We start from the raw sequence: 18,777 nt of genomic DNA on the forward strand, positions 1-18,777 counted from the left end.
ATCAATCAGCGCTCCTGAAGTTGCCAAGAAGGGTCTTCAGAAAATCATAGGAATTGTGGCATCTACTTCAATGTCAAGGATGACAAAATCAACAGGAATGATGAACTTGTCAACCTTAACCAATATATCTTCAATGATGTCGTAAGCTTGCTTTGAAGAGCGGTCAGCCAATTGCACTATCGTCTTTGTGGGCTTCACTTCAGTAATCCCCAGCTTCTTCATCATGGGGAGTGGCATGACATTGATGCTAGCTCCAAGATCACATAAAACATTGTCCACTTCCACTTTGCCTATAGTGCATGGAATGCTGAAGCTCCTCGGATCCTTGACTTTGGTAGGTAACTTCTTTTGGATGATAGCATTACATTCCTCCGTCAGATTCACCGTCTCATATTCCTGCAACTTACGCTTCCTTGATAATAGATCCTTCATGAACCTTGCATAGTTGGGCATGTTCTCTAAAGCTTCGGCAAAAGGGATGTTGATCTGCAACCTCCTGAATATGTCTAGAAACTTTGAATATTGTTGCTTCTGAATCTCTTTCTTTAATCTCTGAGGATAGGGGATTCGAGCATATGGGGAGAGATCTAAGGGCTTGTTTTCCTTTCTAGAGCTTTCTTCTTCTCCCACTTGAATAGTTTCTTTTCGGCTTTTTCAGGATTGCTTTTGTCAACTTCAATTGTATCATTTTCCTTTTCTTCCTTCTTTTCTTCATCTGATGCTTCTCCATCCTTCTTCTTTTCTTCGGGCTGCTCCTCTATAGGCTGAATCACTATCCCACTCCTAGTATTACTTGGATTGACAACTGTATTGCTTGGAAAAGTACCTGGAGCTCTCTCAGAAAATTGCTTTGACAACTGGCCAATTTGAATTTCCAGATTTCTTATGGAAGCTTCTTGATTCCGGTGTGCTGATCTAGTCTCTTGCATGAAAACAGATGTGTCCTCTCTGAAAGCATTTGCACCTTGAATATAATCAGAAGTGGTCTTGCATAGTTGTGAAAAAGCTTTCTCCCACTCAGAAGTGTTACTTTGTTGTGGGGTATGTTGTTGCACTGGAAGGGGAGATTGAGCTGATGGTTGGATTTGTGATTCAACCCTGGATGTTGATTCTGATTCTTCTGATCATACCAGAGTCCATTGACCTCTGCTGGTGGCTTTTCCGCTGCTCTTATGTATTCACAATCCTTAGTTGCATGAGCCTCTTCACAAATACCACATTTAATATTAGAATTAGAAACAAAAGAAACTTGAGAAAGATTAAATTTTTTATTAAGGGCATCTAATTGTTCTTGTTGTTTCTTGTGCATTTGTAGCATTTGTTCATTTTGGCCTAAGAGTGCTTCATAGCCGTCAAACTTCATAATTCCTACTCTCTTTTGTGCAACTGGGGTAGGGGCATTGTCAAATTCCTAAGAAGCTAGAGATTCTAGTAATTCCAGCGCTTCCTCTGCAGTTTTTGTTTTCAGGGATCCTTTTGCAGCAGCATTCACCAGTGTTCTTGTGCTGGATGTCGTCCCTTGAAAAAAGATTCTTGCCTTCTCCCATGCTTCAATTCCATGTTGAGGACACTTCCTAAGTGTTCCTTTGAATCGTTCCCAGGCCTCGTACAAAGATTCGCTTTCTTTTTGTTCAAAAGCTGTGATCACCTCCTTGAGCCTTGCTATCTTTGAAGATGAGAAAAATCTAGCCAAGAATTTTCTTGTTAAGTCATCCCAATTGGTTATACTTCCTTCAGGTAGAGACTGCAGCCAATCTCTTGCTTCATCCTTCAGTGAGCAGGGAAATAGCCTAAGCAAGATAGCATCACGAGGAACTCCATTTACTTTTAATGTATCACAGTAAAGTAAGAAGTTATCGAGATGACTATAAGGGTTCTCTGTGCTACCTCCAGCGAACTGTTCTTTTTGAATCAGTTGCAGCAGTGCCGGCTTCAGTTCAAAGTTGTTAGCCTCTATGTTTGGTCTAACAATGCTTGCCGTCTGTGGGACTCGAGCTGGGGTCATGTAATCCCCCAACGTCCTTGGAGCGAGTTGATTATTTCCAGCCATTGGTTCCTCCTTAGGTTCCTCTTTTGGTTCCGTCGAAGTTGATGCCTTTGTTTCTTTCACTTTCTTTGCTTTTGCGTCTTTCCTAAGTTTTATTTCTGTCTTTTCTATCTCAGGATCAAACTACAAGATTCGCGGGTTAAGAGTACCTCGCATAAACTAAGATTGAAAAGATGTGCAGAAAAATGAAAAAAAACAAAATAGAAAACAAAAAATAATAATAAAATAAACAAACAAAGAATGCAGAAAAATAAATATGCAGAAAATTGATGCAGAATTTTAATGCAGAAAAATATTTTTGAAGAATGTATAAAGTGCAGAAAATTAAAACGTCCAATCTAAAAGTTAATTAGTTACTTCTAATGTTGAAGAATTCGATCCCCGGCAACGGCGCCAAAAATTTGATAGCGACTCGGCAAGTGCACCGATCGTGAAAGTAATAAAGTGTACAGAGTACGAGATCGTTCCCACGAGGATCAGAATTTCAAGCACTAGTTCGCTAATTGAGTTTTAGTTGGACAATCAAAGGTTTGGCTTGAGAGAATTTAGATGAAGAGAATTGTGGTTCAAAGAACTTAAAAGTAAAAACAAGTAGAATCATGCAATTATGAAATTCAGAATTAAGATCAAGAATCGCCCAAGCGTAGAGAATTTTGATTAAGATTTAAAACAAGCATAGTTAAGGTTTCGACTTCCCCCAATATCCTCAATATGTTATGAATTAAAAAGTCAAGAATCTATTTCTTAATATATTACCAATCAATTCTATCTGAGTTAATTACGGCTCAATTCCTTGTTACCATAAATCTATGTAATCTTGAAAGAACTCTAGTTCCCCGATTATTCCCCAAGAAAACATGCATTAAGATCAAGAATTACAAGATTGCATAATTACCCTATGTCTATTCCTATTCCTATTCCTAGATCACAAGGATTATGATAAATTATCAAGTCAAGGTTCATGCACCAACATCCTTATTGTCATACAATTCCCCAAAATCATTCTATAAGGAACAAACTCATAGAAAGCATTAAAGACGGATAATTTATTCAATTATAAAAAGAACAGGATTCATAGACAATTTAATTCATAAACATAATGGTTCAATTGGGTTCCATCTACCCTTAACTACATAAAAGACTACTCTAGCATACTGAATTGAAAAGAAATAATAAAGAAAAGAGAACCCCAAGCCTCCATTGGTGTGATGTTGACTTGGTTCCTCAGTGTTCCAGCGCTTCGCAACAGGATTCCTCCTTCAGTCTTGGTGTCTGGATGAGTATGTTTCTGAATTGGTGTCTTGGTCTTGACCCCAAGCTCTTTATTTATAGCTTTTTGGGGTTGTATTCTTCATTAAATCTCCAATGAATCCATATCAGATTTGTGGTTGATATCATCTTTGTTTCCTTTTTGCATTTGATATCTTGGAGATTGGTTGAAGATTTTGAGCTTTTAAATCTTGTTGTGATCTTCCATCACATCTTCTTATTGGAATTATATCTTATCTTAGTCAAGGTTGATGTGTTTCTTCCTTGTATCTTATAGAATCCTGCTGCATATCTTGATCAAATCTTTTCCTGGAGTTGCTTTGACCGTGTATGGACGTTTTAGCGTGCTGTTTGCGCGCTAAAACGTGCTTGATGTGTATTGATGTCTGCCTCTGGGAGTTTTGGTGTGCTATTGCACGTTAAAACGTGCTTTTCGAAGGGAAATTGATGTTGTCAGGGCGTTTTAGCGCTCTGTTGGAGGAGAGAGCTTAGTTTGGAGGAAAGAATAGTGAAGATCGTTATATCTTATTGACATATTCTGGATGATCTGTGACTCCACCAAACATCCCCAGGTGTCTAACGATGCAATCCGATTGAGGCTGTTCACATTCGCTCTTAAGGGAAAGGCTCTTAGTTGGTTGGAACGACAGCCTGCTGCAAGCATTCCAACCTGGGATGATTTATCACAGAAGTTCTTTGCTCAGTTCTTCTCGATGGAGAAGTACAACCAGATGGTGAATGATATCACCAATTTCACTCAATCTGAGGGTGAATCAATGTGTGAAGCATGGAACCGGTTCAAGGATTTGATGAGAAGGTGTCCTCAGTATAACCTGACTGCTGGTAATCAGGTTAGAATCTTCTTCAATGGTTGAAAACCTGAGGTTCGGATGGTGTTGAATGGTGCAACAGGAGGCACTATTAAAACTCTGAGAGCAAACGAGATTCTTGAGCTGATTGAGAGGATGGCTGCCAACGAAAACCAAGGGTTGTCAGCAAAGCCTAAAAGAGGTATCCTTCAACTAGAAGGTAATGATGTTGTGCTAGCTGAAAATAGTTTGTTATCTGAGCAAGTAGCAAACTTGACATCAAGGCTTGACAAGATGCAGCTTGCAGGTGTTCAGACTAAAGCTGCTGCCATTGTGTGTGAATACTGCTAGAACAATCATGAATCTAATGAATGTCCTACTTTGTTGTCTTATGATCCTCCTCAACAAGTGCATGTTAATGGCGTTTGGTATGATCAGAGACCTCAGCCACACAACATTCTGAGGACTCAGAATTATCCTTCTGGAGGCAATAATTTTCAGAGGAGAGTACAAGGAACTGGACTTGATTTCAAGTCTAATAATTATTTGCAGCCTCCACCAATTCCAGCTAAGGAACCTTCTGATTTGGAGAAGCTAGTGGGACAAATGGCCAGAACATTCTAATGCTTTTATGGAAGAAACTCGGGCAAATACCAAGAATACACAGGCTTCTATTAGAAACTTGGAGAATCAAATTGGTCAACTGGCCAAACAAATGGCTGACAGAACTCCAGTACCTTCCCTAGCAATACAGTTACTAATCCCAAGGAGGATTGTATGGCTGTCACAACTAGAAGTGGTAAAGTGGTAGCAGCACCAGAAAAGCGAGCAAAAATGTGGGAGCTGATGAGAAGCTTACGGAGGTTAAGGAGCCAAAAAAAGAAGTGGTAATTCCTTCTAATGCTGAAAAGGAAATTGTTAAAGAGCCACCTATTTTTGCTGAAAAGAAGAAATTTGAGTTGAATCCTGAGTATGTGAGAGCCATGGCACCCTATCCAGAACGATTCAAGAAAGATGCTCAAAAGCAGCAATATGCAAGATTTCTTGATATCTTCAAGAAATTGCATATAAACATACCTTTTGCTGAAGCTTTGGCTAACATGCCAAATTATGCCAAGTTCATGAAGGACTTGTTATCGTAAAAACATAAGCTTCAGGAATGCCAGACAGTAAAACTCACTGAGGAGTGTAGTGCCATCATACAGAAGAAGTTTCCATCCAAACTCAGTGATCCAGGGAGCTTCAATATTCGCATTACAATTGGTAATACTGATGTTGGCAGAGCAATGTGTGATCTTGGGGCAAGTATTAATCTGATGTCGTTATCTGTTTGCAAATCTCTGGGAATTACTGAGTTAAAACCCACTATGGTTTCTCTAAACTTGCTGATAAGTCTGTGAGGAAGCCTAGTGGTATTATTGAAGATGTTCTTGTGAAGGTGGACAAGTTCATCTTCCCTGCTGATTTTGTGGTGCTGGACATGGAAGGGGGAGTTGAGATGCCTCTTTTACTGGGTAGACTTTTCTTAGCTACATCTCGTGCACTGATTGATGTTGAAAACGGGAAGCTCGAGCTAAGAATGAATGATGAGACCGTTACTATCCACGTCTTTGATTCTCTAAAACAGTCTTCTCACAAAGACGATTGTTTTAGTCTTGAAGTCTTAAGGAAAGAAAAAATGTAGCGGTTGAGGTTCCTGAAAAAGCAGATGATTGCAAAGAAGATAGTACCTCAAAAGTGGAATTGAAAGAGCTTCCTCAAACTCTAAAAGATGATGTCAAAGAGGTGAGGATGCCTCAAAAGAGGGGTAATCCTACAAAGAAGAAGGCAATGAGAAAAGAAGTGGTGAAACTCTTTGATACGAGTTGGAAGAGACACCGAGAGCCGAAGTTTGACAAGAGACACTGAGACTCTATCTCTCAGAAAAATCAATTCTTCAAAGAGTTCTTAACATGGCTTCATGGTTTGGAACAAATCTGGGAATTGTGGTCTCATACACCAAAGCATCCAATACCACCGGACCCTCCATTTGCTGAGTCATCCCACGCTGCTGAAGGAGATGACATGGAGGGTTGATTATATCTTCTTGCTGACGGAGATTTTGTATATTAGTTTATTTTTCTGTTTCGTATTTTTAGTTACTTTGTGTTAGTATATCTTTCTCTGATGTTTTAGCGTGCGCATTATAGTTTATCCTATATGCCACTGTTTGTTCCATTGTGCAGGTTTTTCTTCTTTCTTGTGGTTTAATTATTGCTGAGGACATCAATTCTCTAAATCTGGGAATGGTAGGCTTGCATCTTAGAACTGCTGAAATTCTTCTATCATGGGAGATATTCTAACTCTTTTAATTTTCTTAGTTATTTTTGTAGTATTTTGTGTGCCCTTGATTTAAAAAAAAAATGATCTGTTTTTCAAGTAATTCTCAAGTTTAAATGTGCTTATCTAGTTAATGTGCTTGACTGAATTCTTGGAAGCATGTTGTATGACTTTCTGGCAGGACATTGCATAAATACAATTGGATTACATGATTGCTCGTTTGCCTGAACTGATGTTGTGAAATTCTGATAATGTCTGAAGTTAATTTTCTTGAGTCTATATTGATACCATAGCTGTGAGGTTTGAGCTTAAACACTGAATTTTCTTGTTGAGAGATCTCACTGTTGTAACACTCTAGAACTTGATCTGTTTCTCTATTATGCATGCATTGGTTGAAGTGATAAAGGCATTTTGTTCTTGTTAGCTATTGGCCAAAATAATCCACCTGTATGAAAATTTTCCATTGCTAGCCCCTTGAGCCTGAACTTAATTTTGTTGATAAATGACCTGTGCCTAATTGATGGCTTAGCCTATATCCATGTGACTTACCTTGATTGAGATTGAATTACTGATGTGTTGAAAATAAAACAAAGAAATTGAGGTAAGCTCTACAAAGGTCAAGTAATTAGGGGATGTAAATTTCATCTGTGCCCTTAAAAAATAGGGGAAAAAAAGGGTGAATGTGCATAAAAGGTGTTTGGAAGGAATTAATTCTCGAAATTCTGTGGGAATGTTAGTGGAGCAAAACCATTGAGTTGAATGTGTTAAAGTGAAATAATATCAGTTTTTCAATCTCATTGTTGTTTGAGCTACGTCCATATATTCCTACCCTATAACCCGGCCAAGTTACAACCTGTGAAGTCCTTTGGATCAATTGATGCATGTGTTTGATTCTTCATTTTTAAGAATTTTTTAGAATATGATCAAGCCTATGGTAGTGTTATAGCTGTGATTGGTTGAGTGCTAATGATACCCTTAAACACTGAGTGTTGAGTGGACATTATTTATCTGTGTGAGGGGTAATCAATGTAGACTTGTATCTTTAAAGAAGCTGATGACATTGTTGGGAGTTTATGATATTGGGTCAGGCATGCATGGCATATTGTGTCTGAGAGTGTCTATGGATTGTTATGTTGGATTAATTGAATATGTCTTGGATTGAGTCTTGTACATTGCTGGGGACAGCAACGTTTAAATCTGGGAATGATTTGATATGCCTCTAGCATATGTATGATTTTTAGCCAAAATGAGAAAGAAATCTTGATTAATCTTGGAGAAAAAGGGCTAGAATTACTATTAATTTGATAAATCTCAATCAAAGATTGTGCAGCTGATTTCCTTCTAATTTTGTAGGAAAAGAAGACAAAACTGGAGCCAAATGGAGACTTGCCAAAATGAAGATCCACGCTCATAGCGTGGATTTCATGCTGATGGCGTGAAGAACCAGAGACTCCCACGCTCATAGCGTGGAGTTCACGTTGATGGCGTGAAACCATTCTTTCTCCCACGCTGATAGCGTGGAACTCACGCTGATGGCGTGAAGATTCAGAGGCAGCCACGCTCTTGGCGTGGATCTGACGCTGAGAGCGCCAGTTTGCAAAAATCACAGCTCGTGCTTTTTAAAAGGGCAGTTTTGGAAGATGAAAAGGGGGACTATAAAAAGGATGCTCAGCACAGAATTAGGTATTCGGGACCTAAGGAGACCGTCGTGCGTCAGAAGGAGAGCTCCGGAGAGAAATTCTTGTTCTTCTTCTTCTTCTTTCTCTTTTACTTTATGTTTTTATGAATATTGGATTTTTAGCCATGATTATGTTTGGCTAGTTTTTTCTTTATTATAGTTAGGGTCACAAACCTTATGTGAACCCTTGTTACGACGGATTGATTTATAATTGCTCATTTATATAAATTGTCTTTATCTTTACCTTGTGCGTAATTATATCTTCTTTATTGGAATTGATCAATCTAGTAGTTGAAGATAGTTTGAGGGTTAGAACCCTAGATAGGAATATTGGGGTTTTCATCTTGAAAGGGGGTAAGATAACAATTAGTATGCATGCTAGGAATAGATGTATATTTAATTGCAGTTGCTTGAATTATCGTGTTCATTGCTTAAATCTCATGAGGGGTTACTAAGGGATTAGGATTCCAATTGAGATTAAAGGGTTAAATTGCCAAGGGATTTGAATTTGACTAATTAATTCTAGATGATAATTATCTGAGTATTTATATAAATAAATATTTTTAAATCAATCCAAAGTAATAAGTGGGGATCATATGGTGAGTGCGCTCTAGCTACAATGCTTTTCTCACATTTACAAAAATCAATTCTTAGTTATTTGTTCTACTTCTTATAAATAAAATTACAAAAACAAGTCTTTATTTTTAGTTCTCACTTTTACACAAATCGACAATAATTGTCACAAACCATTTGAACTCTTCAATTCTTCAAAGGAACAATTAATTGATATACGATCACAATCCCTGTGGAGACGATATTCTACTTACTTTCTATATTACTTGTGCGATCGGTATACTTGCCGGGAAGCATCAACCATATGTAATGTTAACAAACTTGTCTTAGATAGGGATGGCAAAACGGGCTCAGCCCACCGGGCCGGCCTGCCCCACCCTGCCAAGCCCGCCCGTGCTGAATTTTTTAATTTTTTTTTCTTTGTTTAGTGTAAAATCTGACGGGCTTGGCGGGCAGCCCGCCTCGACCGCCCAAACGGGGCTTGGCGGTTAGAGTTTTCTTGCCCACTTTCACAGGCGGGGCGGGGCGGACCAACCCGCTTTTTGGCGGGATTATGGCGGGCACGGGCGGGCAGCCCTCTTTGCCATCCCTAGTCTTAGAACATAGTGTTGCAAATTTTTTTCTGCTTCTCTGATTTCGTTGGTTTGTTTTTATTTTTTTTTGTTTTTTTTTTTGTTTTGCTGTTTCATTTTCTTGTATAAAAAAAATAATCAATATGAAAAATCAGTATTAATAAAGGAAATAATTAAATAATATTTTAATATATATTTTTAATTTATTTTGATTTATGATTCTATCTTAGGATTCACGACAAGTGACACAAAAAATAAATCAAACTATACACGATACGCATTCCGATTCAATATGATGTGCTTAATGTAAAAACTGACTGCTACATACTCTTAAAATAGCGATATAATTTAAATTGGGAAATAGTAGTCTCATGTTGTAGGAGGCTACTATCTTATGCTATAGACACTTCGATAAGTGTGCTGCTATTTTCTTTTCTTTTTTTTAGTGGTGAGTCCCATCATTTTGTGTCTTAGCATAAGATATGCTCTCTCCTACAAAATGAGAATAGACAAACCTATTTAAATTTTAACCAAAAATTGACACATCTTACATTTTATGATCAAAATTACTTTATAATAGTATTATACTCTAATAACAATGCTATTGGATTGGGACCTGTCAAATTCTGTATTTTCCACCATGTAATCATCATTGTTATCATGTGACAAAGCAATTCAACCACTCCACTTCGCTCGGTGAGTCTCCCTGAAATTCTACAGAGAATCAGAATAAGAAACTTTCAATTTGAAGCAAAGACTCAGATGTTTCAGTAATTAAAGTCACTCACTTTCAAAGTGATAGCAACTTACCAGCTACAATGAGTTGAAATGAAGATATGTCTCGAGTCAGAGTTCACTCTCTGTTGAGCGGAATTTGTGAATTGCTTAACTGATTCCCTATATTTTATTTATATGAAAATTATATTCATTAATTATAGGAACAGAAAATTGCAATATCTAATGTTGGAAATATACAAATCAAATCTTAAACTGATTGTAAATCAAATTAATAATATTGTAGCTCCTTCAACACTCATCATCAATCTCTACGCAAAATCACATTGTAATAGTTTCTTTCTTGTATTTTCACCATTTTCTTATTCCACTGTAGCTTTGCTTCTACTCTCTCTCTCTCTCTCTCTCTCTCTCTCTCTCTCTCTCTCTCTCTCTCTCTCTCTTTCCTTGCTTTAATGTGAAGCCTCTGGTTCCTTCTCGTTGCAAATTTTTCATCTTTGTTCTTTGCTCTATATTGGGTTGAATTTGTTTGGATTATCAGTGTTATATTTTAAAGAAAAAAAAGTGAAAGAAAACGCTTCAATGGAAAATGGGTCTATCTCAGAATCTTTAGACAGGGGCAAGGCTATGAGGGGTGGCAGTGGCAAGAGACATGATCCTAATGCTGCCATAGTTGAGCCATTTGTGCCAAGAAGTGAGCACAATCCTAAAGAGTTGAGGTCATGGGCAAAGAGAACTGGTTTTGTGTCTGATAACTCTGGGGAAGCTGGGACTAGTGCCAGTGAAAAGTTTGATAGTGTTGGGTTTGATGTAGAGAAGAGTGTTGATGATCAGAGAGATGGAGGGTCCTCTCCCAAGATAGAGATCGATCCAATCCTGGGGCTGGCGAGGCCCAATAAGGACAATGAGATTGAACCAGTTTCTGTGTTGAAGCATGGAGCCATGAGGAGTGAGAAGGACACAGTTTTGAGATCAAAGGATGCGTGGAATGGTAGAGTAGGGAACCAAAAACAGAGGAAGAAAAATAGGGATGAGCCTGTTTTGGCCTTGGTTGCTAATGATGACAAGAAAATTGGGTTAAGAGGGAATGGTGATGCTAATGGAATTGTGACTTTGAATCGTGATAACAATGGCCATGGAGTCCCCGCTGTTGCTCCTCTTCCCGAACAAAAGAACGAGGATCAAGGTGTAGGTGAAGAAGATGTTAAGGTGAATTTGTATCCGGAGGGGGAGGAACCTGCTGATAGAGGGTGGCAGGCACCATCTGAATTGAAGTACGGGCTTAGAGAAAATCCGGGTCTTGGTTAGTTTAATTTCATTTTTCTGTTTCTCACATTGCATGGTTCTTATCAGCATCTAAGTTAGAATGCTCATTTTGGACAGTTCTGAAAATAGTCTGGTTACCCTTATGTCCTAGTCTTATGTCTATATATTCATTGTACTCTAATCAGTTTCATTTATCATATAATCTTTGAACTGCCTAATATTATTGTTTCAGCAATGTTACTTTCTCATATGTGGTAATGTAGCTAAGTTCTGTGTGTTTGGGTGTTCACAAGCCCATAAGTCTGTTCAATTATAAGCTGGAGATTGTTCCTCATGTTTAAATCCACACATTATGAGTATGCCTATACCAAGGATGCCCTATAACTGGCCTGGTTTGAGTACTATTCAACAAGTTAACGCAGAACTCATTCTGGCCATTTATCATGTTGTTTGATATAGGGCTTTGAGAGCCTTTCCCTCCCACTTTTCCTAACAAATCATTGTCTTAACTAATTACTATGATACTATCTCATAAATAGAAAGTTTAATTAGCTAAATCCTGTTCTCTGTTAAAATTTATCAATTCTTTTTGACTTACATCTTAGTGTCTTCAACTGCAGTACCTCTTATCTATTACGGCCTGCAGCACTACCTATCATTGATTGGCTCGCTAGTATTAATCCCATTAATCATGGTACCAGCCATGGGTGGAACAGATGTAAGCGTATACTGTTATGTAATGGTTGATGCTCTTATTATGCTCTAGGAATAGTTTTCCATATTCATATGAATTCACTTTTCCATCAATGATTACAGAAGGATACTGCTAACGTAGTTTCTACAATGCTGTTTCTTTCTGGCATCACAACAATACTGCATTCCTACTTTGGTACCCGTCTACCTTTAGTTCAAGGGAGCTCATTTGTGTATTTGGCACCAGTATTGGTTATCATAAATGCTGAAGAATTTCGAAATCTTACAGAACATGTAAGTTCACTGAAAACAGAAGATGTTAAGCTCTTTCAGGCTTGTATAATTACATCAAGTAATCTAAATCCCGGTACACTATCTGCATTTCAAAATACTACTTCCTGGAAAACAAATGTTAGGATTTGTTAACTCGCATGATACCTGTGCTTAAACTTAATATTTGAATCACCAGCATAATTTTTCCTTTCCCTTTCTTTCTGCTTTGATGCATCTGCTATCAGAGTTCTTTGTTTGTTTTTGTTTCAACCCAGTGAAAGATATTGTTGTTCACAGGTCACATGTAACTTTGGCTTTTCTTCTTCTAGTTGGTAATTATTCCATGTTTTGATATCAATGCCTGCTTATAACTGCAGAAATTTAGGCACATGATGAGGGAACTCCAAGGAGCTATAATAATTGGTTCAATACTCCAATGTATCCTGGGATTTAGTGGTTTAATGTCTCTTCTTCTCAGGTAACAAGAAGCTGAATGTGATCTTTCTTGGGTTCACCCGAGCTTAATAAATTTCTGGTGGGAAAGAAATGTGTTTCATCTCTTCATGTTGATTTTAATACGTTTATTTATTTTGTTAGTTTGCTAATCTGATATCTTGTTAAATAAAAATGTGTATGCATCCATTTCCGTGTTAATTCATTGTCTCTGACATGGCTCTTAGAAAAATTAACATGATTTACTCATTCAGAAAACAACAAAATTGGAACAGAATAGGCCTTTTATGTGCAATTTAAAGCACATATTTTGATGGGATTTTATATTGGTGAATGAAGTGAACATAATAGCTACTAAATTTTTATCAAAAGAAAGTTATTAAGACTCAAGTCTAACGTAATTCTTTGCAATTTGACAACAATTTGTTATAGGGTAATCAACCCAACTGTGGTGGCTCCAACTGTTGCTGCTATAGGTTTAGCATTCTTCAGCTATGGCCTTCCACAAGCTGGCACTTGCTTGGAAATTAGCATTCCACTGATAGCATTGGTTCTAATATTCACACTGGTGAGTCCTGACCCAAGCATTTCAAGCAGCACTGATATATCTGGTATTTGAAAATTCTTTCATGTGGTTGCAAAATTGCTTCTTGTCATGCTCAAAAGGCTGTTTGTGGCTGTCTCTTTTACACAAGCCATGGACATTAGACCTTTTACTAAGTGATTTCAGTACTTCTCTATATTTCTTCCTTTTCTTTTTCTTTTTCTTTTTTAAATGTTTCTTCCTTTTCTTATTTGAAGCAGATAAAATTATTAATATATTTTTACCTAACAACTTAAGTTTTTAGGACAGTTGGTTCATAACATTTCAAAACTCATATTGTTATTTCTTCTTTTTTTTATTTCAAGCATCTTCGAGGAATATCTATATTTGGACACCACATGTTTCGGATTTATGCTGTAAGTACCTTAAATTAAGATGTTACTTGTTTGAGTTGTTTTTTTTTTTTTTCTTTTGTTACATGATATTCATTATGTCTAATTTTATGTGCTCACTCGTTTACCAAGTCACTTTCATGCTAGAAGTTTAGATGATTCTTCTTTTCTGACATGAATGCTTATACTTTTCTTGCGCAATGACATAAACAAGATTGCTTGTTATGCTGTTACCTTGCGCATAAAAAAGTAATATTGTTAATAATTTGCTGGGTGCAATGCGTCTGATATCCTTTCTAAACTTCAACAGTCCTACACATTGTGATGAAAGAAAAGAAAATTACTCAAGCATGAGTTCATTCAAACCAGTTGATATCTGTGGTGCCAGTTTCTCTAGATAGCTAATCTTGAAGACTTTAGTAAATATCACTTCAAAGTTTAAATTAGTCAGGACTCTAAAGCAAAGCTCCTGATTTATTGTGAAGAAATTAAATTATATATGCACGCTCTGATAGACATTTCTTTTTTTTTTTTTTAGACATTTCTCGATTATCTCTTATTTTCCATGTAATTAAGTGTAGGAGATAAATAAAATAGTTGTTGAGAGTACTAAGTAAATTTTCCTTAATTAAATGTGGATATACTAACAAATTCTGTTGACGAACTTTTTAATATTTGCAGGTTCCCTCGAGTGTTACAATAGTTTGGATATATGCATCTTTTTTAACAGCAGGGGGAGCATTTAACTACAAAGGATGCAATCCCAATATCCCAAGTTCAAACATTCTTACTGATGCATGCAGAAAGCATGCTGATACAATGAGGCATTGCAGGACTGATGTATCCAATGCATTGTCAACTTCTGCATGGCTCAGAATTCCTTACCCATTACAGTGGGGGTTTCCTATTTTCCATTTTAGAACTTGCATAATCATCGCCATAGTGTCTCTAGTTGCCTCTGTGGATTCAGTAAGTACATTATTTAAATGCTTGCAAGTGCAAAATATCATCTACTTTAGACTGAGAAATTCAAAAGGGGGAAGCAAAACCATTACAAACATTAACGATATTTTGTCCTTAAATTCAATAAAGTGGCGCACACCCACACCCACACACAGAAACAGATAACTATTCACTTTATAATGAGTTTGGGAAAACTCAAAGCACCATCTCAATGTGATGCCGAAAGGGTGGTGGGTTCAATTCCTGAGAATCGCAACTGTTGAGGAGGATAGTGAGACTCAAACCTAAAATCGGATTAGTCAAGACCGTTACAGTTTTGGACACTGATTAGCATCTAAAAAATTGCATGTTATGTCACAATTGCAAAGGGGTGGTTATCTATCATGAAGGTCCCAAACCCCGTTTTAAAGCTCAAGATGAATTTTCATGTTGAAAGCAAGGATCAAACATGAACAGGACATGAAACTAAAATTGTAACTTATGTGAATGGTATGTTTGTTTTCCAGGTTGGAACTTATCATACTGCATCTTTGCGAGTTAATTTGAGGCCTCCAACTCCAGGGGTTGTGAGCAGAGCGATAGCATTGGAGGGTTTCTGTAGTATCTTGGCTGGTCTTTTGGGTTCGGGTACTGGATCAACAACGTTGACAGAAAATGTGCACACAATTGACATAACAAAGGTGGCAAGTCGGAGGGTAGTGGAAGTTGGAGCAGCTTTCCTGATTCTATTCTCATTTATAGGTAAAGCAACAAAACTTGGTGACATAATCACATAAATCATAATTGATGTGTGTAAAGAATTAATTCAAGCCAAAAACTTAAGTTGGTGAGTGAGGCTACATTATTGGTTGTATATATCTCTAACACGCCTTCTCATACAAGAACCCATTAGGTTTGAAGGGTGGATAATGCACACATTCACCTACCTATGCTAAGAAATTTCTCAAAAAAAAGTTGGGGGCGGTGAGGATCGAGTCCGTGACACCAAAGTTCTGATACCATGTAAAGAACCAATTCAACTCAAAAGCTTAAGCTGTTGGATGAGGCTACATTAATAGTTTTATATATCTCTAAGAATGTCATTCAAAATTATTAAACAGATATATATTTTCATTCCTCTACTATATATTAATTTTTGATGCATTAGAATTAGTTCTCTGATTGTGACTGTTATATCAGATTTTATATCTCAGTAGAATCTGAATCCCTGATGGTTTTAAAATTATTTAGATACCTCACCTGAAGGAAGTTTGGATATTTTCTGTACAACATGTCAACTTGTAGTCTTGTCCAATTCATGCAATAAAATGCTAGTGTGGTACTATCTATCTATGCCCTTTATTTTGTAGGAAAAGTGGGTGCTCTTCTTGCTTCAATTCCACAAGCCTTGGCTGCTTCTGTACTGTGTTTCATATGGGCTCTTATTACAGCATTGGGCTTGTCAACCTTACAGTATGGTCAATCAGCAAGCTTTAGGAACATAACAATAGTTGGCGTTTCATTGTTCCTTGGTCTATCCATTCCTTTCTATTTTCAACAATACAACCCTCAATCCAGCCTGATACTGCCTGCTTATCTGGTTCCTTATGGTGCTGCATCTAGTGGACCATTCCATTCAGGCTTTGAACAAGTAAGCACTTCTCTTTTTAAACATCCCTTGCCTCCAATAAAAGTTAAGAACTATAAGAAGGAACAGCTTTTATAAGTTGTATATGAATCTGTCAATCATCAAGTTTCATTAATTCACAAGCTTATGACATCTGTGCTGATTTCTCCTGATTTAAGCAACTCTAGCGGCTAAATCTGCTAGCGGCTAATAGTGCAACTCTAGAGCAGGGGTAAAAATTACTTCTTTGATCCGGAAGATATGGCTTCAAATTCTAGGATAAGGTTGTGTTAGGGGTGTGTATGGTTCCGGTTCGGAAAAAATGTTCTGTTCTTAAATTGGCTAGAAAAAATATGGTGTAGTTCGATGGTTTCGTTCGCAGTTTTGTTTGGTTAATTTAATTTTTTTTCATATTCCTAAGAGAGGAAATGGTTCGGTTTAAAAATCGAAGCGAACCAAATCGGTAAGGTTGTCTGATTCAAGAATTGAACCAATTTCGAGAAAATGATTCAATAATTCTTAAACCGGTTCAAAGAAAATAATTCGATTCTTTGATCAGTTTGAAAAAAATATGATTCTTTCAATGCGATTCAGATTGGTCAATTGTTCAGGTTGGTTCATTTTTATTTGTTTATCCCTACACTGTATATAAGGATTGCTCTTGCCTTACACTAATTAGTCAAAGTTTAATGGAAAGTAATTTTAAAATTGCAAATTTTTTTATTTTTTTTAAAGAGAAGATGAACTAACCTAGCATACCCAAATATTTCAGCTTGATTTTGCAATCAATGCTCTTATGTCCTTAAACATGGTGGTTACACTGTTTGTGGCAATCGTACTAGACAACACTGTCCCAGGAAGTCAACAAGAACGAGGGGTGTATATATGGTCCCGAGCTGAAGACTTTGCAACTAATCCCTCACTGCCATCCCCATATTCTCTGCCAAGGAAAGTCGCTCGTTGTTTCTGTTGGGCAAAATGTTTGGATGTCTGAATACTAGGTGATCTCTGTTTTCTATTAGGCTTAAATATCTTTTTGGTCCTTATAAATAAGGTCAATCATTTTTTCTTTTTAAAGGAGAAAAATTTTCTTCTATTAATGACTCATGGTATAAATATATCTCATTTTAATTTTATTTTTCTTTTCACTATTTTATAAATCTCACTTATGTCATGAGTTATTGGTAGAAGAAAAAAATTTCTCTTTAAAAGAAGAAAAAAAAATCGATAAACAAATGAAAAATGTAAGAATTATGTAATAGAAAGAAAAATTAATTTCCTACAAACACAACTTTTCATGGAATCCACAAATTTAAAAAAAAAAAAATAGAAAGAAATAGACACTATTATCGATGAAACTTGTGAGTGCAGGAAAAAAAAATTTCCTACTTGTTACATAACTAACATTTCCCTAAATAAATATACCAAAATTGGTTTTATTCTCTCTAAATTTTAGTTTTAATTTATTTCCTTGGTTTTTTAAAAGTTAAGCACTTTTGGTCCTAACTATTATCATAAATCCATTAAGCACTAACAAGTCAAAAGGAGTCTCAACTCAATGATAAGTTACCCATCATCATTTAACGAATTTATATATGATAGTGGCTTGGATCAAAAGTACTTATTTTTAAATAATAAGAAAAACAAACTAAAACGCAAATATAAGTACTAAAACTAAAAGTTAGTATATTTGAAGGACCAAAACATATTTAAGCCTTTGTTTTATTCATGGCTCATGGTAACATTTTCTGCTGATTTTGCTTGTTAATTTTTTCTGTCTTGTGGGGACCAGCCTGGGGAGAAAAAGATAAAACAGAAAGTCATAGCTTGGAGCCTTGGAGATTAGATGATATTGCAGCTCATGAAGAATAAAGATCAATATACATGGGTATAATTACAGCGACACCAAATAGGACATATAGTTTACCACTAATTATGATTGTGAAATTACACGGCTGCTTTTACATACATCAATTTTTGAACTGAAAAAAAAAATGTTGTACTTCTACATTTATAATTTTTAATCACTTCATTGTCCATTTTTGTAGTTTCAGCTTGAAATTTGGAGTTGCAATTGATCACTGACGATTGGAAAAAAGAAAAAAGAATAAAAAAAAAGGAGGATATATTTATGGTTGTAGCCTTTAGACTCAACCCTCTAATGACCCGCTAGGAGTTTTATTTGAGGATATGGATTGGTTCATCAAAGGAAAAAAAGAGAAGAAAATAATAAGTTTTTTTTTTTCGGAGAATGAAAATAATAAGTCATAAACCGCAGTTAATCTGCTTTCCCTTTTGTTTTCCTGAACTGAGGGGGTTGGTGTTATTTCTATATAAGTTTCATGACAGTGAAATGTTATTTCTTTTTTATTTTCCTGAAACTTTGGCCTTGTGTACTCTTTTAAATATTGAAATTAAATTATGTCAAAACTTAACGGAAATAAATTAATTAGTAAACTAATTATTAATTTTTTTTGTTAATTAACTAATTATTAATTTATATAAATTGTAAAAATATATTTAAAATTTAAAAGAAGTTACAAGTATTTACTCTTAATTCAAGGAATATTGTGATGTTATTGACT

The 18,777-nt window shown here is 36.3% G+C and overlaps 1 protein-coding gene and 2 non-coding genes across 3 annotated transcripts; 2 read left to right on the forward strand and 1 right to left on the reverse strand.

The window, feature by feature from the left end:
* The first annotated feature begins 1,553 nt into the window (after positions 1-1,553).
* On the forward strand, positions 1,554-1,660 carry LOC133289342 (small nucleolar RNA R71). The gene has a single exon (XR_009748478.1). It is a non-coding gene; the product is annotated as a small nucleolar RNA R71 (small nucleolar RNA).
* Positions 1,661-4,045: 2,385 nt separating this feature from the next.
* LOC133289345 (small nucleolar RNA R71) lies at positions 4,046-4,151 on the reverse strand. The gene has a single exon (XR_009748480.1). It is a non-coding gene; the product is annotated as a small nucleolar RNA R71 (small nucleolar RNA).
* A 6,414-nt stretch (positions 4,152-10,565) lies between these two features.
* Positions 10,566-18,189, forward strand: LOC133289341 (nucleobase-ascorbate transporter 11-like). Its single transcript, XM_061487258.1, has 11 exons — positions 10,566-11,305; positions 11,889-11,986; positions 12,085-12,255; positions 12,612-12,712; positions 13,120-13,255; positions 13,597-13,647; positions 14,305-14,592; positions 15,093-15,327; positions 15,936-16,216; positions 16,965-17,193; positions 17,985-18,189. Exons 1-10 carry the CDS (start codon positions 10,585-10,587, stop codon positions 17,184-17,186), a joined length of 2,304 nt encoding a protein of 767 aa, XP_061343242.1. The 5' UTR covers positions 10,566-10,584; the 3' UTR covers positions 17,187-17,193; positions 17,985-18,189.
* The last annotated feature ends 588 nt before the right edge of the window (positions 18,190-18,777 follow it).

This window comes from Gastrolobium bilobum, unplaced genomic scaffold (assembly GCF_033153095.1).
Source record: "Gastrolobium bilobum isolate Gb01-03AN ecotype WA unplaced genomic scaffold, APGP_CSIRO_Gbil_v1 utg73119, whole genome shotgun sequence".
NCBI lineage: Eukaryota > Viridiplantae > Streptophyta > Magnoliopsida > Fabales > Fabaceae > Gastrolobium > Gastrolobium bilobum.